General features: G+C 50.6%; 1 protein-coding gene across 3 annotated transcripts in view; it reads left to right on the top strand.

Moving 5' to 3' along the window:
- LOC137302418 (phosphatidylinositol 4,5-bisphosphate 3-kinase catalytic subunit alpha isoform) overlaps positions 1–26668 on the top strand; it is a 91317-nt gene that overhangs the window by 44254 nt on the left and 20395 nt on the right. For 2 of the 3 annotated variants that reach the window (XM_067972068.1, XM_067972067.1), the window contains exons 7-17: positions 432–517; positions 4428–4533; positions 6527–6679; positions 7595–7729; positions 9277–9401; positions 11202–11283; positions 14389–14553; positions 17480–17583; positions 18898–19069; positions 21642–21748; positions 24324–24445. In XM_067972068.1, the coding sequence (XP_067828169.1) occupies positions 432–517; positions 4428–4533; positions 6527–6679; positions 7595–7729; positions 9277–9401; positions 11202–11283; positions 14389–14553; positions 17480–17583; positions 18898–19069; positions 21642–21748; positions 24324–24445 (1357 nt within the window). The remainder of the gene's footprint in view (positions 1–431; positions 518–4427; positions 4534–6526; positions 6680–7594; positions 7730–9276; positions 9402–11201; positions 11284–14388; positions 14554–17479; positions 17584–18897; positions 19070–21641; positions 21749–24323; positions 24446–26668) is intronic. The other variant, XM_067972069.1, reaches the window with a different exon arrangement.

The following is a 26668-nucleotide window of genomic DNA, read 5'->3' as shown; positions in this document are numbered from 1 at the left end:
GCGACTACACTTGGGGGGAATAAAGTACTTCATTGACTGTAAAGCTCTTTGGGACGTCCTGAAGTCGTGAAAGGTGCTGTTATAAATGCGGGTCTTTTTTTAAAATCATTTTCATGCAAATAGTGGAAACACGAAGCCAGTTCATCGAGTTGAGAAAAGACGAGCTAGCCCTTAGGTTTGAGACTGTACGTCGGAACCCGTTTTATATGCTGTTGGGTATTGCCTGGTCACGCAGGAGGACGCAGACCCTTCCAAACCTCTGAGATCTGACTTTCAATCCAACCACAGCAGGATGAGCCCCTTGTGGCTTAATAATCTGCAGGAGTTCGGGTTCATGTCTTTTATCTCTTGTTTAGTTTGCGCCGTGAACCTCGTCTCGAGTGGGAAGCTGAAGTAACGTGTGTGTATGTGTGTTTTGTTCCACTCTCCAGATCTACGTGAGAACGGGGATCTATCATGGGGGAGAGCCACTGTGTGACAACGTCAACACTCAGCGAGTGCCCTGCTCCAACCCACGGTAAGCAAACTGCACACTTGCTCACTCTGAATCATACAGCACAGAAGGAGGACGTTCGGCCCATCTTGCCTGTGCCGGCCCTTTTGAAAGAGCTCTCCGATTAGTCCCGCTCTTCTCCCCCCCCCCCCCCCCCCCCCCCCATAGCCCTGCACATATTTATGCAGTTCCCTTTTTGAAAGTTGCTATTGAATCTGCTTCCACCACCACTTTCAGGCAGTGTGTTCTATATAAGCAAATCACTGCCCTCAGCCGGGAAGCTGTACCTTTTCTATACTCAGCTGCGTAAAAGAAAGAAATTGCATTTCTATAGCGTCTTTCACGACCTCTGGGCGTCCCAAAGTACATTACAGCCAGTTAAATATTTTTGAAGTGTAGGATTGTAGGGAAACACGGCAGCAAATTTGCACACAGCAAGATCCCACAGACAGCAATGAGATAAGTGACCAGATAATTTTAGTGTATGTTGGCTGAGGGGTAAATATTGGCCGGGACACCAGGAGACCTCCCCCTGCTCTTCTTCGAAATAGTGGCCGTGGGATCTTTAACGTCCACCTGAGAGGGGCAGACGGGACCTCGGTTTAACGCCTTAAGCGAAAGACGGCACCTCCGACAGTGCAGCACTCCCTCAGTACTGCACTGGGGGGTGTCAGCCTGGATTATGTGCTCAAATCTCTGGAGTGGGGCTTGAACCTATGACTTTTGGACTGAGAGACGAGAGTGCGACCCACTGAGCCAAGGCTGACACCCGAGTGTAGGATTGGAATCACATGTAGGCCAGACTGGGTAGAGGAAGCATCTTCCCTTCCTTGACAGACATTCATGAACAAGTTGGGTTTTTACAACAACAGAAGCTTGCATTTATAAAGTGCCTTAAACGTCCCAAGGCACTTCACAGGAGCGTATTCAGACAAAATTTGACACCGGGCCACATAAGGAGAGATTAGGACAGGTGACCAAAAGCTTGGTCAAAGAGGTAGGTTTTAAGGAGCGTCTTAAAGGAGGAGAGAGAGGCGGAGAGGTTTAGGGAGGGAATTCCAGAGCTTGGGGCCTAAGCAGCTGAAGGCACGGCTGCCAATGGTGGGGCGAAGGAAATCGGGGATACGTAAGAGGCCAGAGATGGAGGAGCGCAGAGATCTCAGAGGTTTGACGGGCTGGAGGCATTCCGACAGCTTTCAAAATTACCGGGTTTTTTGAGTTCTGTTTCATACCGTACCATGATGGGATTTAAAAGACCACCGGGCTGCTGTCTCTGAAACACTGCATTCTGTTGGTCTCATCTCCTCCCCATGCTTCCTGTGTCAGTGTATTGTGTCTCTTTCGTTCTGAGCGTGCCCATAATTTTCCAAAGAACTGCTTCCAGTTCCTGGAACTGGAACGCCTTAGCTCACTGGTGACACCGCTGCCTCTGAGTCAGAAGGTCATGGGTTCAAGCCCCACTCCCCCAGAGACTTGTGCTACATAATGTGTAGGGTAACAGTGAGGGAGCGCTGTCCTGTCGGAGGTGCCGTCTTTCAGATGAGGCGTTAAACCGAGGCCCCTTCTGTCCTCTCGGGTGGACGTAAAACATCCCGCGGCCACTATTTTGAAGACTAGGCGTTCTCCCCGGTGTCCTGGGCCAACATTTATCGCTCAACCGACATCACTAAAAAAAAACAGATTATCACATATTGCTGTTTGTGGGATCTTGCTGTGCGCAAATTGGCTTTTCCCTACATTACAACGGTGACCGCACTTCAAAAAAAGTACTTCGCTGGCTGTAAAGTCCTGAGGTCGCGAATGGCGCTGTATAAATACAAGTTGTTTCGTGTCCTTCTTTCGTTCTCTGGGAGTGGCCCGCTTTGCTCACTGGGACTCGAGCCTGCCTTCTCAGGCTTTTGTGGTTGGTCCGCTCGGAGAGTTCAACGTCGGTGGGTCAGCCTGCGTCACGGTGTACTTGTTAGAATAAGCACCAGGGACTCCGAGCTCAGGCAGCTCCTTCGACAAAGCTGTTGGGTGGGAATTTTCTGTGTGCGCTCGCTGTATTGCAGAGTCTGTATCGTGGTGACTATGGCAACAGGGAGTTGACTCATTTTAACCAAGCCCGCGCTGGGATCTCAACTTGCACCTGCTTGTATTCCCTCGAGTATAGAAGATTAAGGGGTGATCTAATCGAGGTGTTTAAGTTGATTAAATGAGTTGATAGGGTCGATTGAGAGAAACTATTTCCTCTGGTGGGGGGAATCCACAACCTTAAAATTAGAGCTCGGCCGTTCAGGGGTGATGTCAGGAAGCACTTCTTCACACAAAGGGGAGTGGAAATCTGGAACTCTGTCCCCCAGAAAGCTGTCGAGGCTGGGGGTCAATTGGAAATCTCAAAACTGAGATTGATAGATTATTGTTGGGTGAGGGTATTAAGGGTTATGAAACCAAGGCAGGTAAATGGAGTTAAGATACAGATCAACCCATGATCTAATTGAATGGCTGAACAGGCTCGAGGGGCTGAATGGCCTCCTCCTGTTCCTGCTGCCTAGGGCTCGGGGGCAGGTGGAACAAAGGCTGGTGCTGCAACAACAATGTGGATTTATATAAGGCCTTAAATGTAGGGAGAGAAAAGAAATGTCCCAAGGGGCAGAAAGGAAAACTGGGAAGGTTGGGAACTTGGGGTGGGAGGGAGAAAAACACAACAACAAACGCTGGATAACACAGCAGGTCAGTCAGGGATCTGAAAGAGGAAATATTTCTGGTGCGGTTCTCTGTCTGAAACGCTTAGCCTGCCCTCCTCTCCTCCGGTGCTCATTCACCGGTGTATTTCCAACATATTTTGCAGCATGCCGCAGACTTTACATGGAATTGCACAGAATCTACAGCACAGAAACAGGCCATTCGGCCCAACCGGTCCATGCCGGTGTTTATGCTCCGCACGAGCCTCCTCCCTTACTTCATCTCACCCGATCAGCATATCCTTCTATTCCTTTCTCCCTCACGTGTTTATCTCGCTTTCCCTTAAATACATCTCTGCTATTCGCCTCAACTACTCCTTCTGGTAGCGAGTTCCACATTCCCACCACTCCCTGGGTAAAGAAGTTTCTCCTGATTTCCTTATTGGATTTATTAGTGATTATCTTATATTTATGACCTCCAGGTTTGGATTCCCCCACAAATGGAAACAGCTTCTCTCCATCTACCCCATCGAGGCCCCTTCGTGATTTTAAAGACCTCTATCGGGTCACACCTCAGCCTTCTCTTTCCTCGAGAAAAGAGGCCCAGCCTGTTCAGTCTTTCCTGATGTTATAACCTCTCAGTTCTGATATCATCCTAGTGAATCTTTTTTTTGCACCTTCTCCGGTGCCTCTATATCCTTTTTATAATATGGAGACCAGAACTGTGCACAGTACTCCAAGTGTGGTCTAACCAAGGTTCTATACAAGTCTAACATAATCTCTCTGCTTTTCAATTGCATTCCTCAAGAAATGAACCCCAGTGCTTGGTTTGCTTTTTTTATGGCCTTGTTAACTTGCTTTGCTATGTTTAATGATTTGTGTATCTGTACCCCTAGATCCCTTTGCCCCTCTACCCAATTTAAACTCTTATTACTCAAGGAGTTTGTGGCCTCCTTATTCTTCCTACCAAAATGCACCACCTCACACTTATCTATATTGAAATTCATTTGCCGTTGTCTTTGGCCTGAAGAGTTTGGGGTACAATTTCAGCAGGGATTTCCCTGATCTCCCTCAGTAACTTCAGCAGAATCCGCTCCCCCCCCCCCCCCCCCCCCCCGGAGAAACGGAACAAACCCCGCTTTCCGAGATCACGGTGGGAGATTGGGAGGGGGCGCCCCCCCCCCCCCCCCCCCTGTGGAAACCCTAGCCCTCCCCATTGTAGAGCGAGGCAGCTGCTGAAACCCCGGTCCTCATTGCTGCTCTCTTTCCAGGTGGAACGAGTGGCTTTCGTATGACATCTACCTCATTGACATCCCGCGTGCCGCTCGCCTCTGCCTGTCCATCTGCTCCGTCAAGGGAAGGAAAGGAGCTAAAGAGGTAGGAACTTTGAAAATCGAGAAGGCTGGATGGAGGGCGCAAGGCCCAGGTAGTGTAGGTGCACCTCGATTTGAGAAGACTAGGAGAGAAGATTGGGTGAATTGAGTACAGTCCCCGCCTGTTAGTAGCGGGTGCGTTCGCGGAGAACGTGATTCACCCGCGATACGCTGTGGCCGCTATAGATATTTCTGGTGGGTGTCACTTTTGCTGCCATCCATTGTCTGAAACCAGACCAGTGCATGAGTTATGCTCCAGCTATTAACGTGGTAGCAGCAATATAACACACAACCAGCTTGTGCCTGGTGCCATCCTAAATGATGTATCAAAGCCCCATCAAAAAAAAAATCGATTTCCGGTTCAATAATTTCCCTTATTAGTTGATTTGTTTCTTCATTTCTCCAACAGTGGCTCCTTATTTAATTCTTCATCTACAATGTGGCTTAATTCATGTCAGATTGAATCCGGTGATCGATCGTTCGACCATAAACATTTAAAGTTTGTTTGCTTGCCAACGCTACTGGCAGACCCTCGATAAGGTCCCCTTTTAATTTTTTTTTTGATGGACGACTGACCTGTGGATTTTCACGATGTGTCTGCAGCTTACTGCACAGAAGGAGGCCACTCGGCCCGTCGTGCCTGTGCCGGCCCTTTGAAAGAGCTGTCTAATTTAGACCCACACCCCAGCCTTTTTCCCCCCATAACCCTGCAAATTAGTCCTCTTCAAGTACAGGTCCAGTTGCCTTTTTGAAAGTTCCTATGGAATCTGCTTCCACCGCCCTTTCAGGGAGTGCGTTCCAGATTTTAACAACCCTCTGTGTGAAACGTTTCTCCTCATTTTCCCCTTTTGCTGATTATTATAAATCCATGACCTCCGGTTCCTCCATAAATCTTAGCCCCCATTTTCTTATTGCCTCCAAATTCAAGCGTAGGTAACTAACTACGGGGTCTTTGCTTTACAGTCCCCACCGCTTACAGCGAGATCCAGAGAGGAGGGGGAGAAACACACAAATCTTAAAATATTTTTGTTAAATATCAGAATAATTTTTTTTTTAAAAAGGTGCATTAGTTTTGTACCTCGCTCGTACAATATCACAGGGGATGATTCTGGAAACGGCTGTTTCTGCCCGAAATAAACAGAGCACTTAAGACGCTGTTTCCAGCAACTTTGTGACGTTGACGTCAATGCAAACCATTTTTCGGCTGATGTAAGCAGCTACCCGTTTTAAACGCGGTCCTTTTTTTAAAGTGGTGGGGACGGTAGGCGGTGATTAGATGACGCCCAAGCTTGGGCTTTAAAAGCCTGTGTCGCCTACGGGAGAAAGGGTAAAACTGTGGGAGTTAAAGGGCTCTGCTAGTTTTTGAGGGTTGTGGTCCTGGGAAGATATCGCACCGAAGTAGGAGACGGGTGCAGTCGTCTTGGATTGTCAGCTCCGTGCGTTTATAAGAGAGAGGAGGAAGACTGGGGAGGAGAGAGCGAGTTTTGGAGCTCGGGAGGGACAGGAACAGAAAGTCCCGAGGGGAGAATGACTATTGCAGCATCAATTAAAACACAATTAAGAAAGATTGTGGGGGAGAGGAGGAAAGCTCAGCCATATATTCGCGCTGCGGTAAGGTATGGGATGGGGTGATGTTCTGAAATCAGGGCATATGATTACAGTATTTAAGGGGCCCGCGCTCTGCGCTCCCAACTTCAGTAATAACCCAATTTTTACAAGAGTGCGTTGTCTTTGAATTTACCTTTTAGCGAAGACCCCTAAGTTTAATTAGCGTCAGTCTGCACTTTGGCTGTCTTGTATAATTCAAAAGGCTGTGCTTTCCCCAGGCTCCTGATGGTGTTTTGCAGTGGGAGTGGGGTGTACCACTGTAGTGGTTCTGTAGCCTCCTGATGGCAGCTCTGATCCCCGTTCCCCCCCACTACCCCACCCTCAAACCCTAGCGTTTCCTTTGTTTGAGGTTGACTTCTCATTTATTTTACCGAATTCACATTCTGCAGGAACATTGTCCGTTGGCCTGGGGGAACATTAACTTATTCGACTACATGGACAACCTGGTGTCGGGAAAGATGGCCCTGAATCTCTGGCCTGTGCCTCACGGCCTGGAGGACCTACTGAACCCCATTGGAGTGACGGGGTCCAACCCCAATAAGGTGAGGTTAGATCTAGGTGACCTTGGGTTGGGGTGTGGTGGGCTACAATTGGCCTCGGCCAAGAAGTGAAAAGCTGGATAGGGTCCCCACTCCAGATCACTATTCAGTGACCACCCCCATCTCCCTACCAGCTCAAATGTGTATGTGTTTGGATAGCGGTTGAGGACTTGATGTCCCCATGATTGACTGACCGAGAGGATGTCACGGTTCAGGTGCGTGGCTAAAGATCAGCTGAGATCATCTAACTGAGCACATAGAGATAGAAAGGAAGGACTTGCATTTAAATAGCGCCTTACACCTCCTCAGGACATCCCAAAGCGCTTCACAGAGGCGCTTCCATGGCCTCTCTGTAACCTCCTCCAGGAGGACTCCTCCTGGGATCTCTGCGCTCCTCCAATTCTGGCCTCTTGCACATCCCCGATTTTAATCACTCCACCTTTGGCGGCCGTGCCTTCAGCTGCCTAAGCCCTAAGCTCTGGAATTCCCTCTCTCCGCCTCTCTCTCTCTCCTCCTTTTAAGACGCTTCTTAAAACCTACCTCTTTGACCAAGCTTTTGGTCACCTGTCCTAATATCTCCTGATGTGACTCAGTGGGACTTGAACCTTCAAACTTCTGACTCAGAGGCGAGAGTGTGAACCACGGCTGACACCTTGATATGCGCTCAGGCCCTAGAGCAGGGCTTGTGCCCACGACCTTCGGACTGAGGCGAGAGTGCGACCCGCTGAGCCAGCGCTCATAGCATCAGAAGTGCAACCTGTGACCTTCTGGTCTGCATGGGTCACGCTGTGCAAGGGCGCGAGGAAGCCAAGTGTTGACGGGTGATATTCAACCCAGTGTGCATTGATTTTTTTTTTCAATGCGGAGATTTCCAAAGCTATGATGTAATGTTGTACTTTCCCTTCCCTTGTTCCTCAGGAAACCCCCTGCTTGGAGTTGGAGTTTAATTGGTTCAGTAACTCTGTGAAGTTCCCAGTTGCCGCGGAGATTGAGGAACACGCGAACTGGAGCATGTCCCGGGAGCTGGGCTTTAACTACTGCCTGGTGGGCCTGGTAAGCGATCGTCTGTGCCCCTGGTCCGAACCAGGTGTTTCGACGCTCGGGGGCGAGAGGGAATAGAGCACGTCTGAGTCGGGCTGAGGTTCTCCCGGGGAAGGGAGGTCGAGGAGGCCAGCTCGCGGGTACTTTGATAGACTCTTGACCCTGCCTCCCCCTCTGGTTCACGTGTGGCCCAGAGGGAGAGAGCGGGAGAAACAAAGCAAGACAAATGAAGGGGAGAAAAACATCCCACAGAATAAAGACAAACTTGCATTTATATAGCGCCTTTCACATCCCCAGAGCGTCCCGACGTGCTTTGCAGCCAGTTAAGTACTTTTTTGAAGTGTGGTCACTGTTGTAATGTAGGAAACGCAGCAGCCAATTTGCACACAGCAAGATCCCACAAACAGCAATGTGATAATGACCAGACAGTCTGTTTTTAGTGATAAATAGAGTTTCTCCGCATCTACCCTATCTTCTGATGGGGGGAATCAAGAATGAAGGGGGGCATAATCTTAAAATTAGAGCTGGGCCCTTCAGGGGTGAAATCGGGAAGCACTTTTTCACACAAAGGGGAGTGGAAATCTGGAACTCCCTCCCCCCAAAAGGCAGTGGATGCTGGGGGTCAATTCAGCTTTCAGGACTGAGATCGATAGACTTTTGTTGGGTGAGGGTATCTAGGGACATGGGGCAAAGGTGTGTAAATAGAATTGAGTTACAGATCAGCCATGATCTGATTGAATGGCGGAACAGGCTCGAGGGGCTGAATGGCCTCCTCCTGTTTCTATGTTAAACACCTCTCCCGTATTTCATTTCCGTTTAGGTACGAAATTCGGGAGAGGTGTTTAACGGGTGGTCGAGCCGATATTGCCCGTTTTACACTACCGCCCAAAATCAAAATTACTCCCATTAGGAACAGGAGGAGGCCATTCAGCCCCTCGAGCCTGTTCCGCCATTCAACCAGATCATGGCTGATCTGTATCTGAACTCCATTTTCCCGCCCTGGCTCCGTAACCCTTAATACCCTCGCCTAACAAAAATCTATCAATGACCCGTTCTGCTCCCATCTATGCTGTTTACTGTGCCACCTAACTTTGTGTCATCAGCAAACTTAGGTTTATGGCTCTCTATTCAGTCAACCAAGTCATTTATAAATACAGTGAAAAGCTGAGGCCCCAGTACAGATCCCTGGGGGACATCGCTAGTCACATCCTGCCAATTTGAGGGCGTACCCATTATCCATACTCTGTCTCCTACCTCCTAACCGATTCCCGACCCCTGTCAATAGGTTGCCTCTAATTCCATGCGCTCTCAATTTTGTTAACAGAATTAACATTGAATTCTAGGGGGCGATTTTAACCTAACCCGCTGGGCAGGAATTCCACGGGATCGGGTGGAACGCTGGTTTTACATCCCGCCCGATATTACTCTCCGTTCACTTCAACGGAGGGTAAAATCAGGCTGAAGGTCAGGTTTCAATCTCCCCCCACTCCCCCCCCCCCCCCCCCCACAGAAGTCGGCCGTTGGGACTCCGCCTGAGTAATTCCTCCTGTGTCCCGCAGAGTAACCGCCTGGCACGAGACAGCAACCTGACGGACAGCGACATCGAGCAGCTGCGGAATGTCTACAACCGCGATTCGCTGTCTGAGATCACTGAGCAGGAGAAGGACTTCCTTTGGAGACACAGGTAAAGGAAGGGCTGAGGGAGGCGACTCTGTCACTGCGGGGAGGGGGGAAGCAGGGACTGGGATTCATGGTGGGTGAAATTTCCATACTCTGTCCACTGGCCTGGATGGCAGCAGCCGCCAACAACGTTCGAGAAGCTCGACACCATCCAGGGCAAAAGCAGCCCGCTTGATCAAGCAGCCCATCCAGCACTTTAAACATTCACTCCCTCCACCACCGGCGCACCGTGGCTGCAGTGTGTACCGTCTACAGGATGCACTGCAGCAACTCGCCAAGGCTTCTTCGACAGCACCTCCCAAACTCGCGACCTCCGACACCTAGAAGGACAAGGGCAGCAGGTGCATGGGAATAATATCCCCTCCAAGTTCCCCTCCAAGTCACACACTGCCCCAACTTGGAAATATATCGTCGTTCCTTCGTAGTCACTGGGTCAAAATCCTGGAACTCCCTACTTGTGGGAGAACCTTCACCACACTGACTGCAGCGGTTCAAGAAGAAGGCCCACCGCCACCTTCTCAAGGGGCACCAAGGGATGAGCAATAAATGCCAGCCTGGCCAACAACGCCCACAAACCCAGAATGAATAATAAAAACTTTTTTATATTACTGAGGGGGGAGAAACAGCCAACAGCACAATTAAAGACTCTGTCCTTCCAAACTTGTGTGTTTTGAGAGAGCACCTTGTCACTGTATAACACTGGGGTACAGTACTAGTGGGTACAGGTCTGTCACTGTATGACACTGGGGTACAGTACTGGTGGCTACAGGTCTGTCACTGACACTGGCGTACAGTACTGGTGAGTACAGGTCTGTCACTGACACTGGGGTACAGTACTGGTGGGTACAGGTCTGTCAGTGTATGATACTGGGGTACAGTACTGGTGAGTACAGGTCTGTCACTGACACTAGGGTACAGTACTGGTGGGTACAGGTCTGTCACTGTATAACACTGGGGTACAGTACTGGTGGGTACAGGTCTGACACTGTATAACACTGGGGTACAGTACTGGTGGGTACAGGCCTGTCACTGACACTGGGGTACAGTACTGGTGGGTACAGGTCTGTCACTGTATAACACTGGGGTACAGTACTGGTGGGTACAGGTCTGTCAGTGTATAACACTGGGGTGCAGTACTGGTGGGTACAGGTCTGTCAGTGTATAACACTGGGGTACAGTACTGGTGGGTACAGGCCTGTCACTGATACTGGGGTACAGTACTGGTGGGTACAGGTCTGTCACTGTATGACACTGGGGTACAGTACTGGTGGGTACAGGTCTGTCAGTGTATGACACTGGGGTACAGTACTGGTGCGGACAGATCAGGGTAGAACTCCTCTGCTTTTCCTTGGGATCTTTTACGTCCACCTGAGCGGGCAGACAGGGCCTCGGTTTAACATCTCATCCAAAAGACGGCACCTCCGACAGTGCAGCACTCCCTCAGTACTGCACTGGGCGTGTCAGCCTGGGTTATGTGCTCAGATCTCTGGAGTGGGATTTGAACCCACGACCTTCTGACTCAGAGATGTGGGCTTGAGAATTCAGCCCAGGTTTCGCACTCCAATATCCCCTGCATGCGGACATCCGGTGAGGACGTGGCTGCGCCACGCTGCCTTCCGTGGTGGAAGATCCTTCTGACGCTCAATGTCACACCTGAAGAACGTGCAGGTGGTAACAGGACTTCCCAGTAGTAGCGACCCCTTTAGGAAAGGAGAGAAAATGAGGGGATACGGGGCGTGGTCTGTGATGAACAGATGGAGAACTCCCGTGAAGCGTAACTCGTTGCCTTTATTTGCCTCTTTAGACATTACTGCGTGAACATACCGGAGACCCTCCCCAAGTTGCTGCTGTCGGTGAAGTGGAACTCCCGGGACGAAGTGGCTCAGGTAACGAAGGATTGGGGTTTTTCCCCCCGATATCTGCGCCCGCCGGTTCTGAGAGGGGGCTTGCTGTCCACCTCCAGCGAGCTTCATTTTACCGGGACCGTTCGGTTCCGGGAACGCACACGTCTCGGGACAGACAGACAGAGAGAGAGAAAGCACGAGACAAAATACAAGAAGACGTTAATAAACTTACAGAATGGGTGTGTAAATTGGCAAATGAATTTCAATATAAATAAGTGTGAGGTGGTGCATTTTGGTAGGGGAAATAAGGAGGTCATAAACTACTCGGATAATAAGAGTCTAAATGGGGTAGAGGAGCAGAGGGATCTGGGGGTACAGATACACAAAGTAACGACGCAGGTTAACAAGGCCATGAGAAAATGCAAACCAAGCACTGGGGTTCATTTCTAAAGGGATAGAATTGAAAAGCAGAGAAGTTGTGTCAAACTTATATAGAACCTTGGTTAGACCACACTTGGAGTACTGGGCACAGTTCTGGTCTCCATATTATAGAAAGGATATAGAGGCACTGGAAAAAGTACAGAAATGATTTACAAGGATGACGCCAGAACTGAGAGGTTTTAACTATCGGGAAAGACTGAACAGGCTGGGGCTCTTTTCTCTAGAAAAGAGAAGACTGAGGGGTGACCTGACAACGGTCTTTAAAATTATGAAGCGGTTCGATAGGGTAGACGTAGTGAAGATGTTTCCACTTGTGGGGAAATCAAAAACTAGGGGCCATAAATATAAGATAGTCACTAATAAATCCAATCGGGAATTCAGGAGAATTCTTTACCCAGAGAGTGGTGAGAATGTGGAACTCGCTACCACAAGGAGTAGTTGAGGCGAATAGCACAGATGCATTTAAGGGGAAGCGAGATAAACACATGAGGGAGAAAGGAACATAAGGATATGCTGATAGGGTGAGATGAGGTCGGGATGGGAGGAGGCTCGTGTGGAGCATAAACACTGGCATAGACCAGTTGGGCCGAATGGCCTGTTTCTGTGCTGTAAATTCTAAGAGACCAGTCGGAAACCCTCGCAGGCGCACGCTTTTGTGCTCACATGTCCTGCGTACACTTTGCCTCTATGTGTACTGCCTCTGACTTGTATTATGCACTCCTCCTGATAAAAGCACACTACAGGTGGCAGTATAGTGAGTAGCAGGCAAAAGGCACTTCACAGTGGGTTGGTAACGATATAGTGACTTTAAAATGTGTATCGCTGGGCTCTGCAAAATCATGCCAAAGATTTTTAGGAATGATTTAGCAAGGAATCATAGAAAGGTTACAGCACGAAAGGAGGCCATTCGGCCCATCGAGTCTGCACCAGCTCTATGCAAGAACAATCCAGCTAGTCCCGCTCCCTCACCCTATCCCCGTAGCCCTGCAAATTTTTTCCTTTCAAGTACTTATCCAATTCCCTTTTGGAAGTTACGCTAAACTTTTATAAAACACTGGTCCGGCCTCAGCTGGAGTATTGTGGCCAATTCTGAGCACCGCACTTTAGGAAGGATGTCAAGGCCTTGGAGAGGGTGCGGAGGAGATTTACTAGAATGGTACCAGGGATGAGGGACTTCAGTTATGTGGAGAGACTGGAGAAGCTGGGATTGTTCTCCTTAGAGCAGAGAAGGTTAAGGGGAGATTTGATAGAGGGGTTCAAAATTATTAATGGTTTTGATAGAGTAAATAAGGAGAAATTGTTTCCAGTGGCAGGAGGGTCGGTAACCAGAGGACACAGATTTAAGGTAATGGGCAAAAGAACCAGAGGGGGAGATGAGAATTTTTTTACACAGCGAGTTAATATGATCTGGAATGCGCTGCCTGAAAGGGCGGTGGAAGCAGATTTAATGGTAACTTTCAAAAGGCAATTGGAAAAATACTTGAAAAGGAAAGATTTGCAGGGCTATGGGGAAAGAGCAGGGGAGTGGGACTAATTGGATAGCTCTTTCCAAGAGCCGGCACAGGCACGATGGGCCGAGTGGCCTCCTCCTGTGCTATGGTGATTCTATGATTCCTACAGGAATGTCACATGTGACATGGCTGCTGTAGTGATGCAAGAGGCGGCACAGGCTCGAGGGGCTGAATGGCCTACTCCTGTTCCTCTGTTCCATTGACTTTCTCAGCCGTTTTGTTCTGTGCGGTTGTGAAGGACTTTGCGAAGGTTTCCACCTGTCGTTTCCAGTAGTTTCTGAAGATATTCCTTCAGTCTGGATGTGAGATTTTCCCCCTCAAGGTAACTTTTGTCACCTCTCTACATGCCTTGGGGGGCCACAAGCAGGGGGAGTGGGGCCCTGGTACTTTCCCCACAGGGAGGGGGAGGGAGGGAGGGAGGGAGAGGGAGTGGTGTTCACGTGCCTCCTTGTGGTCGGTAATGGAACTGCACGAGCAGAGGCCTGGCCGTTGACTCGGGCGCAAGGCCTCGGCTGGGGTAGTTACCCAGAGATCTCCTGCGGGGGCCGCAGTTGACCGTGGCAACTCCAGCGGCGAGGGTGGGCTTTGCGGAGGAGAATTAGGTGGGATTCCTGCTCTGGGCCACTATCCAGTGACCTGTCCCCCGGGAGTTCAGATGTGTGGACTTCACACATCAGAAAGAACTTGCATTTCTATCGCGCCTTTCACGACCTCCGGACGTCCCAAAGCACTTTACAGCCAGTGAAGTACTTTTTTTTAAAAAAGTGTTGTAATCTAGGAAACGCAGCAGCCAATTTGCGCACAGCAAGATCCCACAAACAGCAATGAGCAACCTGTTAATCTGTTTTAGTGATGTTGGTTGAGGGTTAAATATTGGTCCGATGGGGGGGATCTCCCCTGCTCGTCTTCCAATAACGCAGTGGGATCTTTTACATCCACCCGAGAGGGGCAGACGGAGCCTCGGTTTAACACCTCATCCGAAAGACAGCATCTCTGACGGTGCAGCACTCCCTCCGTACTGCACTGGGAGTGTCGGCCTAAACCTTTGTGCTAAAAGCGTGACCAAAAATCATAACGTCTATATATAACGGGCTGGCTGCTCTCCTGTCGGACTTTTTTTTAATCTCCCCCGCCAACCCTCTCGCTCCTTTTTGTTTCCCTCCGTTGCTTCTCACCGCAGTTTCTCTCTCACCAGATGTATTGCCTGCTGAAGGACTGGCCTCTCATTAAACCAGAGCAGGCGCTTGAGCTGCTGGACTGCAACTTCCCCGATCCCATGGTGCGAGAGTTTGCGGTGAAGTGTTTGGTTAAAGGGCTGACCGACGACCGACTGTCTCAGTACCTCATACAGCTGGTTCAAGTGAGTGGAGACCACACTGTCACCTTTGTGGCATGTTTCAATCACCCCAACCATATCGTATATTTTTAAAGCAGTTCATGTCCGTTGTAACGATAAAGCCTCTCGTTTATACAGCGCCTTTCACGACCTCAGGACGTCCCAAAGCGCTTTACAGCCAATTAAGTACTTTTGAAGTGTAGTCATTGCTGTAATGTAGGGAAACACGGCAGCTCAATTTGCGCACAGCAAGCTCCCACAAAACTGCAATGTGACAATGACCGGATCATTTTTTTTTAAGCGATGTTGGTTGAGGGATACATATTGGCCCAGGACTCCCCCCTGCTCCTCTTGGAAATAGTGCCATGGGATCTTTTACGTCCACCTGAGAGGGCAGACTTTAACGTCTCATCCGAAAGACGGCACCTCCGACAGTGCAGCCCTCCCTCAGTGCTGGCACTGGGAGTGTCGGCCTGGATTATGAGCTCAAGTCTCTGGAGTGGGACTCGAACCCACGACCTCCTGACTCAGAGGCGAGAGATTGCGACCCACTGAGCCACGGCTGGTTTGTGAGCATTCCCAGAGTTACAGGAAGAACTTTGAGGGGAGAACAAAGATGTGTTAGAAGCGACCTTGTAGAGGCACTAAACAGGATTACACCGCCTTGCAGTTATCAAGCATGTTTTTAATGTAGAAAAGCATCCCAAGGTGCTATCACAGAGGCGTGAAGTAAAACAGACAGAAAATATAAACCCAGAACAATACTTTCAGATAACAGCAGGGTAGCAGAGCGAGAGGGCCCGGGGTCAGGGGTGTGAAGCGTAATCAGCTCCTGGAACAGGTTGGAATGGCAGTGGAGTTGTTTTAAGAGCTGGCGAGATTCTGTAATGGGGAGAGGGTGGGATTGGTATTCAGGAGGAATGGAATCAGATGGGCTGAATGGTCGCCATCATTGAGAGACAAACTTTTTTTTAAAAGACGAGGAAATTCTGAGGTCCAGGAATCATACAGCACAGAAGGAGGCCATTCTGCCCATCGTGCCTGTGTCGGCTCTTTGAAGGAGCTATCCAGTTAGTCCCACACCCCCTGCTCTTTCTCCATAGCCCTGCAAATTTTTCCTTTTCAAGTATTTATCCAGTTCCCTTTTGAAAATTACTATTGAATCTGCTTCCACCGCCCTGCGTTTAAAAATAAAATTCTCCTCATCTCCCCCTTGTTATGTTGCCAATTATCTTAAATCTGTGCCCTCTGGTTACTGACCCTCCTGCCAGTGGGAACAATTTCTCCTTATTTACTCTATCAAAACCCCGTCATGATTTTTGAACCCCTCTATTAAATCTCCCCTCAACCTTCTCTGCTCTAAGGAGAAAAGTCTCAACTTCCCCAGTCTCTCCGCATAACTGGAGTCCCTCATCCCTGGTACCATTCTAGTATATCTCCTCTGCACCCTCTCCAAGGCTTTGACATCCTTCCTAAAGTGCGGCGCCCAGAATTGGACACAATATTCCAGCTGGGGCCTAATCAAGATCTAATTGATGTTTTTATATGAAGGAAAATTACAAACTTGCTGCAGGCAATTTGTTCACTGTAAAAGTTTCAAACGCAGAGCTACACAAGATTAAAAATAAGGGCCTTCTGACATAGGGACTCTGGCCTGTATTATCAGCTCTTTTTTAATCTGCTTAAAAATCTTGAAGCTAGAGGGACATGCAGGGCACACCGATCGTAGTAGGGCACATACTTGGTGGAAGGAGACTCCGGGTGAGAAATTCAGGGGTGGGGGAAGAACTGGGGAGACTCCAGGCGAGAAATGGGGGAAGAATTGGGGACATTCCAGATGAGAATTGGGGAGACTGTAGGCGAGAACTAGGCGAATTCCAAATGAGGTTTGGGAAAAGGGAGTTGGGGAGATTCCGGGTGGGAAATGAGCATGGAACTGGGGAGACTGTAGGCAGGAATTGGGGAGACTCTAACTGAGAAATGGGGGACTCCCGGTGAGAATTGGTAAAGGGACTTGGAGGGGGACTCCAGGTGAGAAATGGGGATATTTGGGGAGACTCCGGGTGAGAAGTGGGGGATATTTGGGGGGACTCCAGGTGAGAAATGGGGATATTTGGGGAGACTCTGGGTGAGAAGTGGGGAGACTCCGGGTGAGAATTGGTAAAGGGACTTGGAGGGGGACTCCAGGTGAGAAATGGGGATATTTGGGGAGACTCCGGGGGAGAAGTGGGGGTGTTTGGGGAGACTCCGGGTGAGAAGTGGGGGGTGTTTGGGGAGACTCCGGGTGAGAAGTGGGGGGTGTTTGGGGAGACTCCGGGTGAGAAGTGGGGGGTGTTTGGGGAGACTCCGGGTGAGAAGTGGGGGGTGTTTGGGGAGACTCCGGGGGAGAAGTGGGGGGTGTTTGGGGAGACTCCGGGTGAGAAGTGGGGGGTGTTTGGGGAGACTCCGGGTGAGAAGTGGGGGGTGTTTGGGGAGACTCCGGGGGAGAAGTGGGGGGTGTTTGGGGAGACTCCGGGGGAGAAGTGGGGGGTGTTTGGGGAGACTCCGGGGGAGAAGTGGGGGGTGTTTGGGGAGACTCCGGGGGAGAAGTGGGGGGTGTTTGGGGAGACTCCGGGGGAGAAGTGGGGGGTGTTTGGGGAGACTCCGGGTGAGAAGTGGGGGTGTTTGGGGAGACTCCGGGGGAGAAGTGGGGGGTGTTTGGGGAGACTCCGGGTGAGAAGTGGGGGGTGTTCGGGGAGACTCCGGGGGAGAAGTGGGGGGTGTTCGGGGGGACTCCGGGGGAGAAGTGGGGGGTGTTCGGGGAGACTCCGGGGGAGAAGTGGGGGGTGTTTGGGGAGACTCCGGGGGAGAAGTGGGGGGTGTTTGGGGAGACTCCGGGGGAGAATGGCAGTGGGGGGGAGGAATGGAGCTGTGATGCCTGCTTCACCTGTTGCCCTGGGTTTCTCTGCAGGTCCTGAAGTACGAGCAGTATCTGGACAACCCACTGGGAAGGTTCCTGCTGAAGAAAGCATTAACAAATCAGAGGATAGGACACTTCTTTTTCTGGCATCTGAAGTGAGTATGTGACCCTGGGCCGTGCTGGGCTACCGTGGGCTCTGGGCCTTGCCAGGCTACCGTGGGATATGTGCCCCTGGGACGTGCCAGGTTACCGTGGGATATTACAGCAGGATTTATTCACGAGTGTCGTTGTTGACTTTAGAATTGGCTACTGCTGAGAATTACCGAGCCACGCCCAACGGAAACGGGCCAAATCAGAATTATTTTTTTCCTCCCTCTCCACCTCTTCCATCCCCCAGGGATAGCACTAAGCTGTACAGAGCAGAATATCCCAGATTCAATGCACTTTCCCCCCTCCCCCAACCTTGCTGGAAAGTGGACTGTTCTCAGAGTCGAGTGCGATGTTGTGATGGCTTCCACTGTCGAATAGTATTGTCAATGACTGTGTCCAGGCTCACATGTAAAGAAAGGATACATGAGGGTATAGTCCTTTTCCCCCGCCCCCCCCCTCCCCCACCAATACCCTAGTGGGGATGGGCAGTCTAATAGTTAATGATTCTGGACTAGCAACCCAAGTGTAAATTCAATAACTCTGGTGATTTGTGGGCTGGTACCAGGAAAAAACGGCCATGGAAGCTGTCGGATTGTCGTTAAAAACCCAACCGGCTCACCAACGTCCATCAGAGAAGGGCACCTCCTACTCTTCCCCGTGGTTGTCTCTCACTGACCTCTTAAAATGGCCTAGCAAGCCATTCCGTTGTAGAAACGATGTCTGGGAGGGGGCCCACCACCACCTGCTCAGGATGGGCAACAGAAGCCAGCATCGCTCACAACAACTTTCATTTTATATATACCCGCATACGAAATCGACGGGCAGGAAATGACCTGCTGGTCCATCGAGCCTGCCCCACACCCCACGATGGCTAGAGCATCATGACTAGATGCTTCTTCCCTCCCCCTCGCTCCCTGGGAGAGGCAAAAAAAAAAAACACCGAGGAAAAAATTCACGGCCAGTAAGGGAAATTGTAATAAAATGTCCTTCACAGGAGCCCAATCAGACAAAATTTGACACCGAGCCACCTAAGGAGATATTAGGACAGGTGACCGAAAGCTTGGTCAAAGATGTAGGTTTTAAGGAGCGTCTTAAAGGAGGAGAGAGAGAGACAGAGAGGTTTAGGGAGGGAATTCTGGAGCTTGGGGCCGCCAATGGCGGGGCGAAGGGAGCGGGGGATGGACAGGAGGCCAGAATTGGAGGAACGCAGAGATCGTGGAGGGTTGTAAGGGGCTGGAGGACGTTATGGAGACATTATTCATGGAGCGTCACGCGTGATTGTTGTGCGTCAAGGTGATCCTAGTGCCCGCCCTCCGCAGGTCCGAAATGCACAACAAGACGGTAAGCCAGAGGTTCGGCCTGTTGCTGGAGTCCTTCTGCCGAGCCTGCGGCATGTACCTGAAGCACCTGATCCGGCAGGTGGAGGCCATGGAGAAGCTCATCAACCTGACGGACATCCTGAAACAGGAGAAGAAGGACGAGACGCAGAAGGTGGGCAAGTGAGGGACAGGGGTTAGGAACGGGAGCAGGCCATTCAGCCCCTCGAGCCTGTTCCGCCATTCAATCACATCGTGGCGGATCTGTATCCTAACTCCATCCACCCGCCTCGGCTCCATAGCCCTTAATTCCCTTGGCCAGCAAAAATCCATCGATCCCAGATTTTAAATTATTAATTGAGCTGGCATCTACTGCTTTTTGTGGGAGAGAGTTCCACACGTCTACCACCCTTTGTGTGAAGAAGTGTTTCCCGACTTCTCCCCTGAATGGCCTGGCTCTGATTTTAAGGTTATGTCCCCTTGTCCTGGACTCCCCCCACCAGTGGGAAAAAGATTCTCTCTATCCACCCTATCAATTCCTTTCAAAATACTAAAAAAAAACCCTCAGTCAAATCACCCCTTAACCTTCTATATTCCATGGAATACAAGCCTAGTTTATGTAATCTCGCCTCATAATCTAACTCTTGGAGCCCTGGTAACGTTCTGGTGAATCTGGGCCGCACTCCTTCCAAGGCCATTATACCCTTTCCAAGGTGCAGTGCCCAGGTGTACTCCAGATGTGGTCTAACCAGGGTTAGACGCAGTTTGGGTCAGAGATAATCCCAGGGCTGAGAGGCGTTAGCTATAGGGGAGAGAGAGAGAGCGAGAGACCAGAGAACCTGGGGCTCTTCTCACTAGAGAAGAGAAGGTTAAGGTAGAGGTATTCAAAAGTTAATGAGAGTGTTACCGATTCGGGATCTGCCGCAGGTATCTACTTGGCTTCGTTGGTCTCAGTCGCTCCCTTAAGCAGCCTGGTTGACTTTTTTTTAATGGAAGCTGTCTTCAGCCACGGCTCAGTGGGTATCACTCTCGCCTGAGTCTGAAGGTTGTGGGTTTGAGTCCTACTTCAGAGACTTGAGCGCATAATTTAGGGCCGACACTCCCAGTGCCAGCACTAAGGGAGTGCTGCACCGTCGAAGGTGCCGTCTTTCAGATGAGACATTAAACTGGGGCCCCATCTGCCCTCTCGGGTGGATGTAAAAGATCCCACGGCCACTATTTCGAAGAAGAGCAGGGGGCGTTCTCCCCGGTGTCCTGGTCAATATTTATCCCTCAACCAACATCACTTTTTTAAAAAAAAACAGTTGATCTGTGCATTATCACATTGCTGTTTGTGGGATCTTGCTGTGCGCAAATTGGCTGCTGCGTTTCCTACATTACAACAGTGACTACGTTTCAAAAGCGCTTAGTTGGCTGTAAAGCGCTTTGGGACGTCCTGAAGGTTGTGAAGGGTGCTATATAAATGCAATTCTGTCTTTCTGTCTCACTGCCCAGTATCTACTGTCGCAGTGGAGGGACCCGGGAGAGTAACAATGAAACTCCCTTGCGATCTGGAGCAGATGTCCACTTCTTAAGCACTTCGTACCCATTTAAATCCCCCTGAAGCCGGACCGAGTTAAACCTAGGCGAGGCGTCGTCCGATTCAGTTCATAAGCTGCCCGACACATACAGAACACTGAGTGCGATGAAAGTCACTTGTTACCATCAGTTCGACTTCTGTATTTGTACCGTTACAAAAATAAATAACAGCAACTTACATTTATGCAGCACCTTTTAACGTAGCAAAACGTCCCAGGGGGGCATAATCTAGGCAAAAATTGACACCGAGCCAAAGAAAGGGACGTTAGAACAAGTGACCGAAAGCTTGGTCAAAGAGGTAGGTTTTAAGGAGCGTCTTAAAGGAGGGGAGAGAGAGAGGCGGAGGGGTTTAGGGAGGGAATTCCAGAGCTTAGGGCCTAGGCAGCTGAAGGCACGGCCGCCAATGGTGGAGCGAGAGGCCAGAATTGGATCTCGGAGGGTTGTAGGGCTGGAGGAGACAGAGATAGGGAGAGGGGGCGAGGCCATGGAGCGATTTGAACACGAGAATAAGAATTTTAAAGTCGAGGCTTTGCCGGATCAGCACTCGTCAAATTGGCCACTTTTTTGAGGGGGGGCGGGGGGCGATTCCAAACGTAGAAAGATTGATTCGCTCTGCTATCTGTCCTGCCAACAAATTCAAAGGATATCTTTCTCTCGCAGCCTTTCTGCTGTTTTACCGGGTGGGATTTTAACCTGACCTGCCGGGTGGGTTTGGGTCTGTTGCCTGTTTTACACCCCAGCCGATTTTACACTCCATTGGGGTTTCCCGCCTGGCACGTTAGGTTAAAATCACCCCCGCTGACTTGCGAGCGAGCGCGGGAGCGTTGGTGCGAGCGAGCGAGCGCGGGAGCGTTGGTGCGAGCGAGCGAGCGCGGGAGCGTTGGTGCGAGCGAGCGAGCGCGGGGGCGTTGGTGCGAGCGAGCGAGCGCGCGCGGGCGTTGGTGCGAGCGAGCGAGCGCGCGCGGGCGTTGGTGCGAGCGAGCGCGCGGGCGTTGGTGCGAGCGAGCGCGCGGGCGTTGGTGCGAGCGCGCGCGCGGGCGTTGGTGCGAGCGAGCGCGCGCGCGGGCGTTGGTGCGAGCGAGCGCGCGCGGGGGCGTTGGCGTGAGCGCGGGAGCGATGGCGCGAGCGGGGGAGTGTGTTGTTGAAACCTCTTCCTTCTCCCTCCCCAGATGCAGATGAAGTTCTTGGTGGAGCAGATGAGTCGGCCGGATTACATGGAGGCGCTGCAGGGGTTCATCTGTCCCCTTAACCCCGTGCATCAGCTGGGCAACCTGAGGTAACCACAGGGGTCTCTCTCCTCTCCCTCACCGATGGACTGACGTGGAGGGGGAGTCGAGCGAAGGCTCCTGCTTACGATGGCTGTCTGACTCCTGCTGGAACGCAAGTGTGAGTGTGAGAGAGAGAGTGTGTGTGCGTGCGTGAGTAAATGTGTGCGGAGGTGTACGTGTGTGTGTGTGGAGGTGTGTGCTTGTGCTTGTGCTCCAGGGTCGAAATGCCTGCTAACGTCCAGTCTGGGTTCACGTGGGTGAGATACCAGCGGGTTCCTGGGAAACCTGTACGCAGCGAGCGTCTACGCCTTCAGGACAGAGCAGGGTGCAGTGGGCCATTTGAACACATTAAGGGCTCAATCCCTATTGTCGCCAGCTGCGGTTTTAAGCCTGTCGCTGTGGATATAGCCTGCCCTTGACATCAAGGCAGCGTTTGACCGAGTGTGGCACCAAGGAGCCTTAGTAAAATTGAAGTCAATGGGAATCAGGGGGAAAACTCTCCAGTGGCTGGAGTCATACCTAGCACAAAGGAAGATGGTAGTGGTTGTTGGAGGCCAATCATCTCAGCCCCAGGACATTGCTGCAGGAGTTCCTCAGGGCAGTGTCCTAGGCCCAACCATCTTCAGCTGCTTCATCAATGACCTTCCCTCCATCATAAGGTCAGAAATGGGGATGTTCGCTGATGACTGCACAGTGTTCAGTTCGATTCGCAACCCCTCAAATAATGAAGCAGTCCGAGCCTGCATGCAGCAAGACCTGGACAACATCCAGGCTTGGGCTCATAAGTGGCAAGTAACATTCGCGCCAGATAAGTGCCAGGCAATGACCATCTCCAACAAGAGAGAGTCTAACCACCTCCCCTTGACATTCAACGGCATTACCATCACCGAATCCCCCACCATCAACATCCTGGGGGTCACCATTGACCAGAAACTTAACTGGACCAGCCATATAAATACTGTGGCTACAAGAGCAGGTCAGAGGCTGGGTATTCTGCGGCGAGTGACTCACCTCCTGACTCCCCAAAGCCTTTCCACCATCTACAAGGCACAAGTCAGGAGTGTGATGGAATACTCTCCACTTGCTTGGATGAGTGCAGCTCCAACAACACTCAAGAAGCTCGACACCATCCAAGATAAAGCAGCCCGCTTGATTGGCACCCCATCCACCACCCTAAACATTCACTCCCTTCACCACCGGCACACAGTGGCTGCAGTGTGTACCATCCACAGGATGCACTGCAGCAACTCGCCAAGGCTTCTTCGACAGCACCTCCCAAACCCGCGACCTCTACCACCTAGAAGGACGAGCAGCAGGTACATGGGAACAACACCACCTGCACGTTCCCCTCCAAGTCACACACCATCCCAACTTGGAAATATATCGGCCGTTCCTTCATTGTCGCTGGGTCAAAATCCTGGAACTCCCTTCCTAACAGCACTGTGGGAGAACCTTCACCACACGGACTGCAGCGGTTCAAGAAGGCGGCTCACCACCACCTTCTCAAGGGCAATTGGGGATGGGCAATAAATGCCGGCCTCGCCAGCAACGCCCATGAATGATTAAAAAAAAATATATATATAATACATGGTGTTGAATGTCACTGGGTAAATTTGACTTTGGGCGAGAGTGTAATCCGGTATCACCCGTTTTACACCATCCCGAAAAGTCAAAGTTACCCTCATCGTGTTTTTCTTCCCCAGGGTGTTACCCTCCTAGGACAGATATTTCATGTCTCCACTTCCCCCTGGTAATATCCTCCGCCCAAGACTGTATGTGCCTGGCTTCGAGCCACTCTGCTGACTTTAACTGCAACTGGTGCAATGTGCATCCCTCCTATGTGGAGCTGCCTCACTGTGTGTGTCCCTCTCCTGTCCTGTGTGGAGCTGCCTCACTGTGTGTGTCCCTCTCCTGTCCTATGTGGAGCTGCCTCACTGTGTGTGTCCCTCTCCTGTCCTGTGTGGAGCTGCCTCACCTCGAAACGGCACCCAGTGTATTCCATAGGAGGTTAAAAACAGACCTTGGGGGAAAGGAAACCTCTAGGACTGGCAAAATGTAAGAATAAGTTTTCGAATTTAAGCACTCCCGAACAGAGCTTCACCCGACGGGAGCAGGTATCGAGAATTCAGGCTTGTGGCCTGCATAACCTCCCCCTCTCCCCACCCCCTCCGTAACGCACAGAAAATCACGTGGGCCAGCTGCCAGGCATCGGGTGACACCCAGTACCCAGATTGTAAGATATACTCCATAATTACAAGTCTAGGAGGAGAGCGTTAAACAGAAAACACCCCTCGCCCCCCCCCCCCCCGCCCTCTCCCCTACAGTCCTTCTCTTTAAACAGCAGTGACTACATTTCAAAAGTGCATCATTGGCTATAAAGCACTTTGGGACTTTGGGATGCCCTGAGGTCGTGAAAGGCGCTATATAAATGCAAGTCTTCCGTAAAGGCACTGTTCTGTTGGCGGGGCGGGAGGCCTACAGCTTTAAGTGGCGGAGCAGCCTGACTCCCATCGTCAACGCGTTGTAAACCTCTCCGTCTGATTGTCGCACGGTCTCTGAGCTGTCTCCCTCTCATCCCCGCAGACTGGAGGAGTGCCGTATCATGTCCTCGGCCAAGCGGCCGCTCTGGCTGAACTGGGAGAACCCGGACATCATGTCGGAGCTCCTCTTCACCAACAACGAGATCATCTTCAAGAACGGAGACGGTGAGCCTTGCATTCCAACGGGTCCCCCGCCGCCCCTCTCTCCTCCCGTTAACCACCTCCTCCTCCCTTAAGCACCTCTCCCCCTTTTCGAAAAAAAAATTAGTAATTAAGAGCGAGAACCGCTAGCCATTTGCATCAACGTCAATTTCAAAGTCACGGTTTCAGCGGCCTTAAGGGCTCCTCTTTGGGATTTTCAAAAGGCCTTCGATAAGGTACCGCATTGCAGACTCATGGCTAAGGTCAGAGCGTGTGGAGTCAGAGGACAGGAGGCAGAATGGACAGCAAGCTGGCTACAAAACAGAAAACAGAGAGTAGGGGTTACGGGTAGCTGCTCAGACTGTCAAAAGGTGGGAAGTGGTGTTCCACAGGGATCGGTGCTGGGACCACTGTTGTTCACCATTTACATAAACGATTTGGACTTGGGACTCGGAAGTACAGTTCCAAAATTTGCGGATGACGCCAAATTTGGTGGGGGTTTAATACAAAGGAAGAATGTGTCAAAATGCAAAAGGACGTTAATAAACTTGCAGAATGGGCGTGTAATTGGCAAATGAATTTCAATATAGATAAGTGTGAGGTGGTGCATTTTGGTAGGAAGTTTAAGGAGGCCACATACTGCTTGGATAATAAGTCTAAATGGGGTAGAGGAGCAGAGGGATCGGGGGGTACAGATACACAAATCACTAAAAGTAGCAATGCAGGTTAATAAGGCCATAAAACAGGCAAATCAAGCACTAGGGTTCATTTCTAGAGGAATAGAATTGAACAGCAGAGAGATTATGTTAGACTTGTATAGAACCTCGGTTAGACCACACTTGGAGTATTGCGCACAGTTCTGGTCTCCATATTATAGAAGGTGCAAAAAAGATTCACAAGGACGATACCAGGACTGAGAGGATATCCTTTATCAGGAAAGGCTGAACAGGCGGGGGCTCATTTCTCTAGAAAAGAGAAGGCTGAGGGGTGACCTGATAGAGGTCTTTAAGATTGTGAAAGTGTAGACGTAGAGAAAATGTTTCCACTTGTGGGGGAAACCAAAACTCGAGGTCATAAATCTAAAATAGTCGCTAATAAATCCAATAGGGAATTCAGGAGAAACTTCTTTACCCAGAGAGTGGTGGGAATGTGGAACTCGCTCCCACACGGAGTAGTAGAGGGCGAACAGCATAGAGGCATTTAAGGGGAATCCAGATAAGTACATGAGGAAGAAAGGAATAGGAGGGTATCTTAATAGGTTTGGATGAAGTAGGGAGGGAAGAGGCTCTTGTGGAGCGTAAACACCAGCATGGACCGGTTGGGCCGAATGGCCCGTTTCTGTGCTGTAGTTTCGATGTAAATCGATATTTATTTCAGGCAGAAACGGCTGTGTTTACTCACTGGCTCGCAGTCATCACAGCCCTTAGGCTTCCGTTTCTTTTACAATTTTAAAATACAGATTTAGTATCACAGAAAAGCCACAGAACACACTTGGTCCGTGCGATCTCCTGGGACTGGTTTCGATCGCCCGAGCTGGGGGGGGCGGGGGGGGTTAGAGAGGAAATTCCCCAGAGTAATTTTTCCCTTATTGGCCCTGGGGTTTCTTTCCTCTTTTTTTTTTGCCTCTTCCAGGCGGTTACATTGGGCGGGGGGGGAAATCAAGTGTCTAGTCATGATTGTCTGGCCACCATGGTGTGTGGGGCAGACTTGATGGAACAGCTGGTCATTTCCTGCCTGTTAATTTTGTATGTTTGTGCGTCCACAATACAGTAGGTTGGAGGCAGTGAATCACAAGACTGCAACTCTATTGAGTGGTGGTATTAGAAACCATGGTGGTGGGACATCAGTTTGTTAGTATCTGAACCCTCGGAATAAACAGCAACAACTTGCATTTATGGCGTGCCCTTAACGTAGTAAAACGTCCCAAGGAGCGATTATCAAACAAAATTTGACACTGAGCCACATAAGGAGATATTAGGACAGGTGACCAAAAACTTGGTTAAAGAGCTAAGTTTTAAGGAGCGTCTTAAAAAGGAGGAGAGAGAGAGAGGCGGAGAGGTTTAGGGAGGGAATACCAGAGCTTAGGGCCTAGGCAGCTGAAGGCACGGCCGCCAGTGGTGGAGCGATTTAAAATCGGGGGATGCGCAAGAGGCCAGAATTGGAGCAGCGCAGAGATCTGGGAAGGTCATAGGGCTGGAGGAGGTTACAGAGATAGGGAGGGGGGCGAGGCCATGGAGGGATTTGAAA

The sequence above is a fragment of the Heptranchias perlo genome, chromosome 35 (genome assembly GCF_035084215.1).
Source record: "Heptranchias perlo isolate sHepPer1 chromosome 35, sHepPer1.hap1, whole genome shotgun sequence".
In the NCBI taxonomy this organism is placed as follows: Eukaryota; Metazoa; Chordata; class Chondrichthyes; order Hexanchiformes; family Hexanchidae; genus Heptranchias; species Heptranchias perlo.
This window is presented reverse-complemented; position numbering and strand designations above follow the sequence as displayed.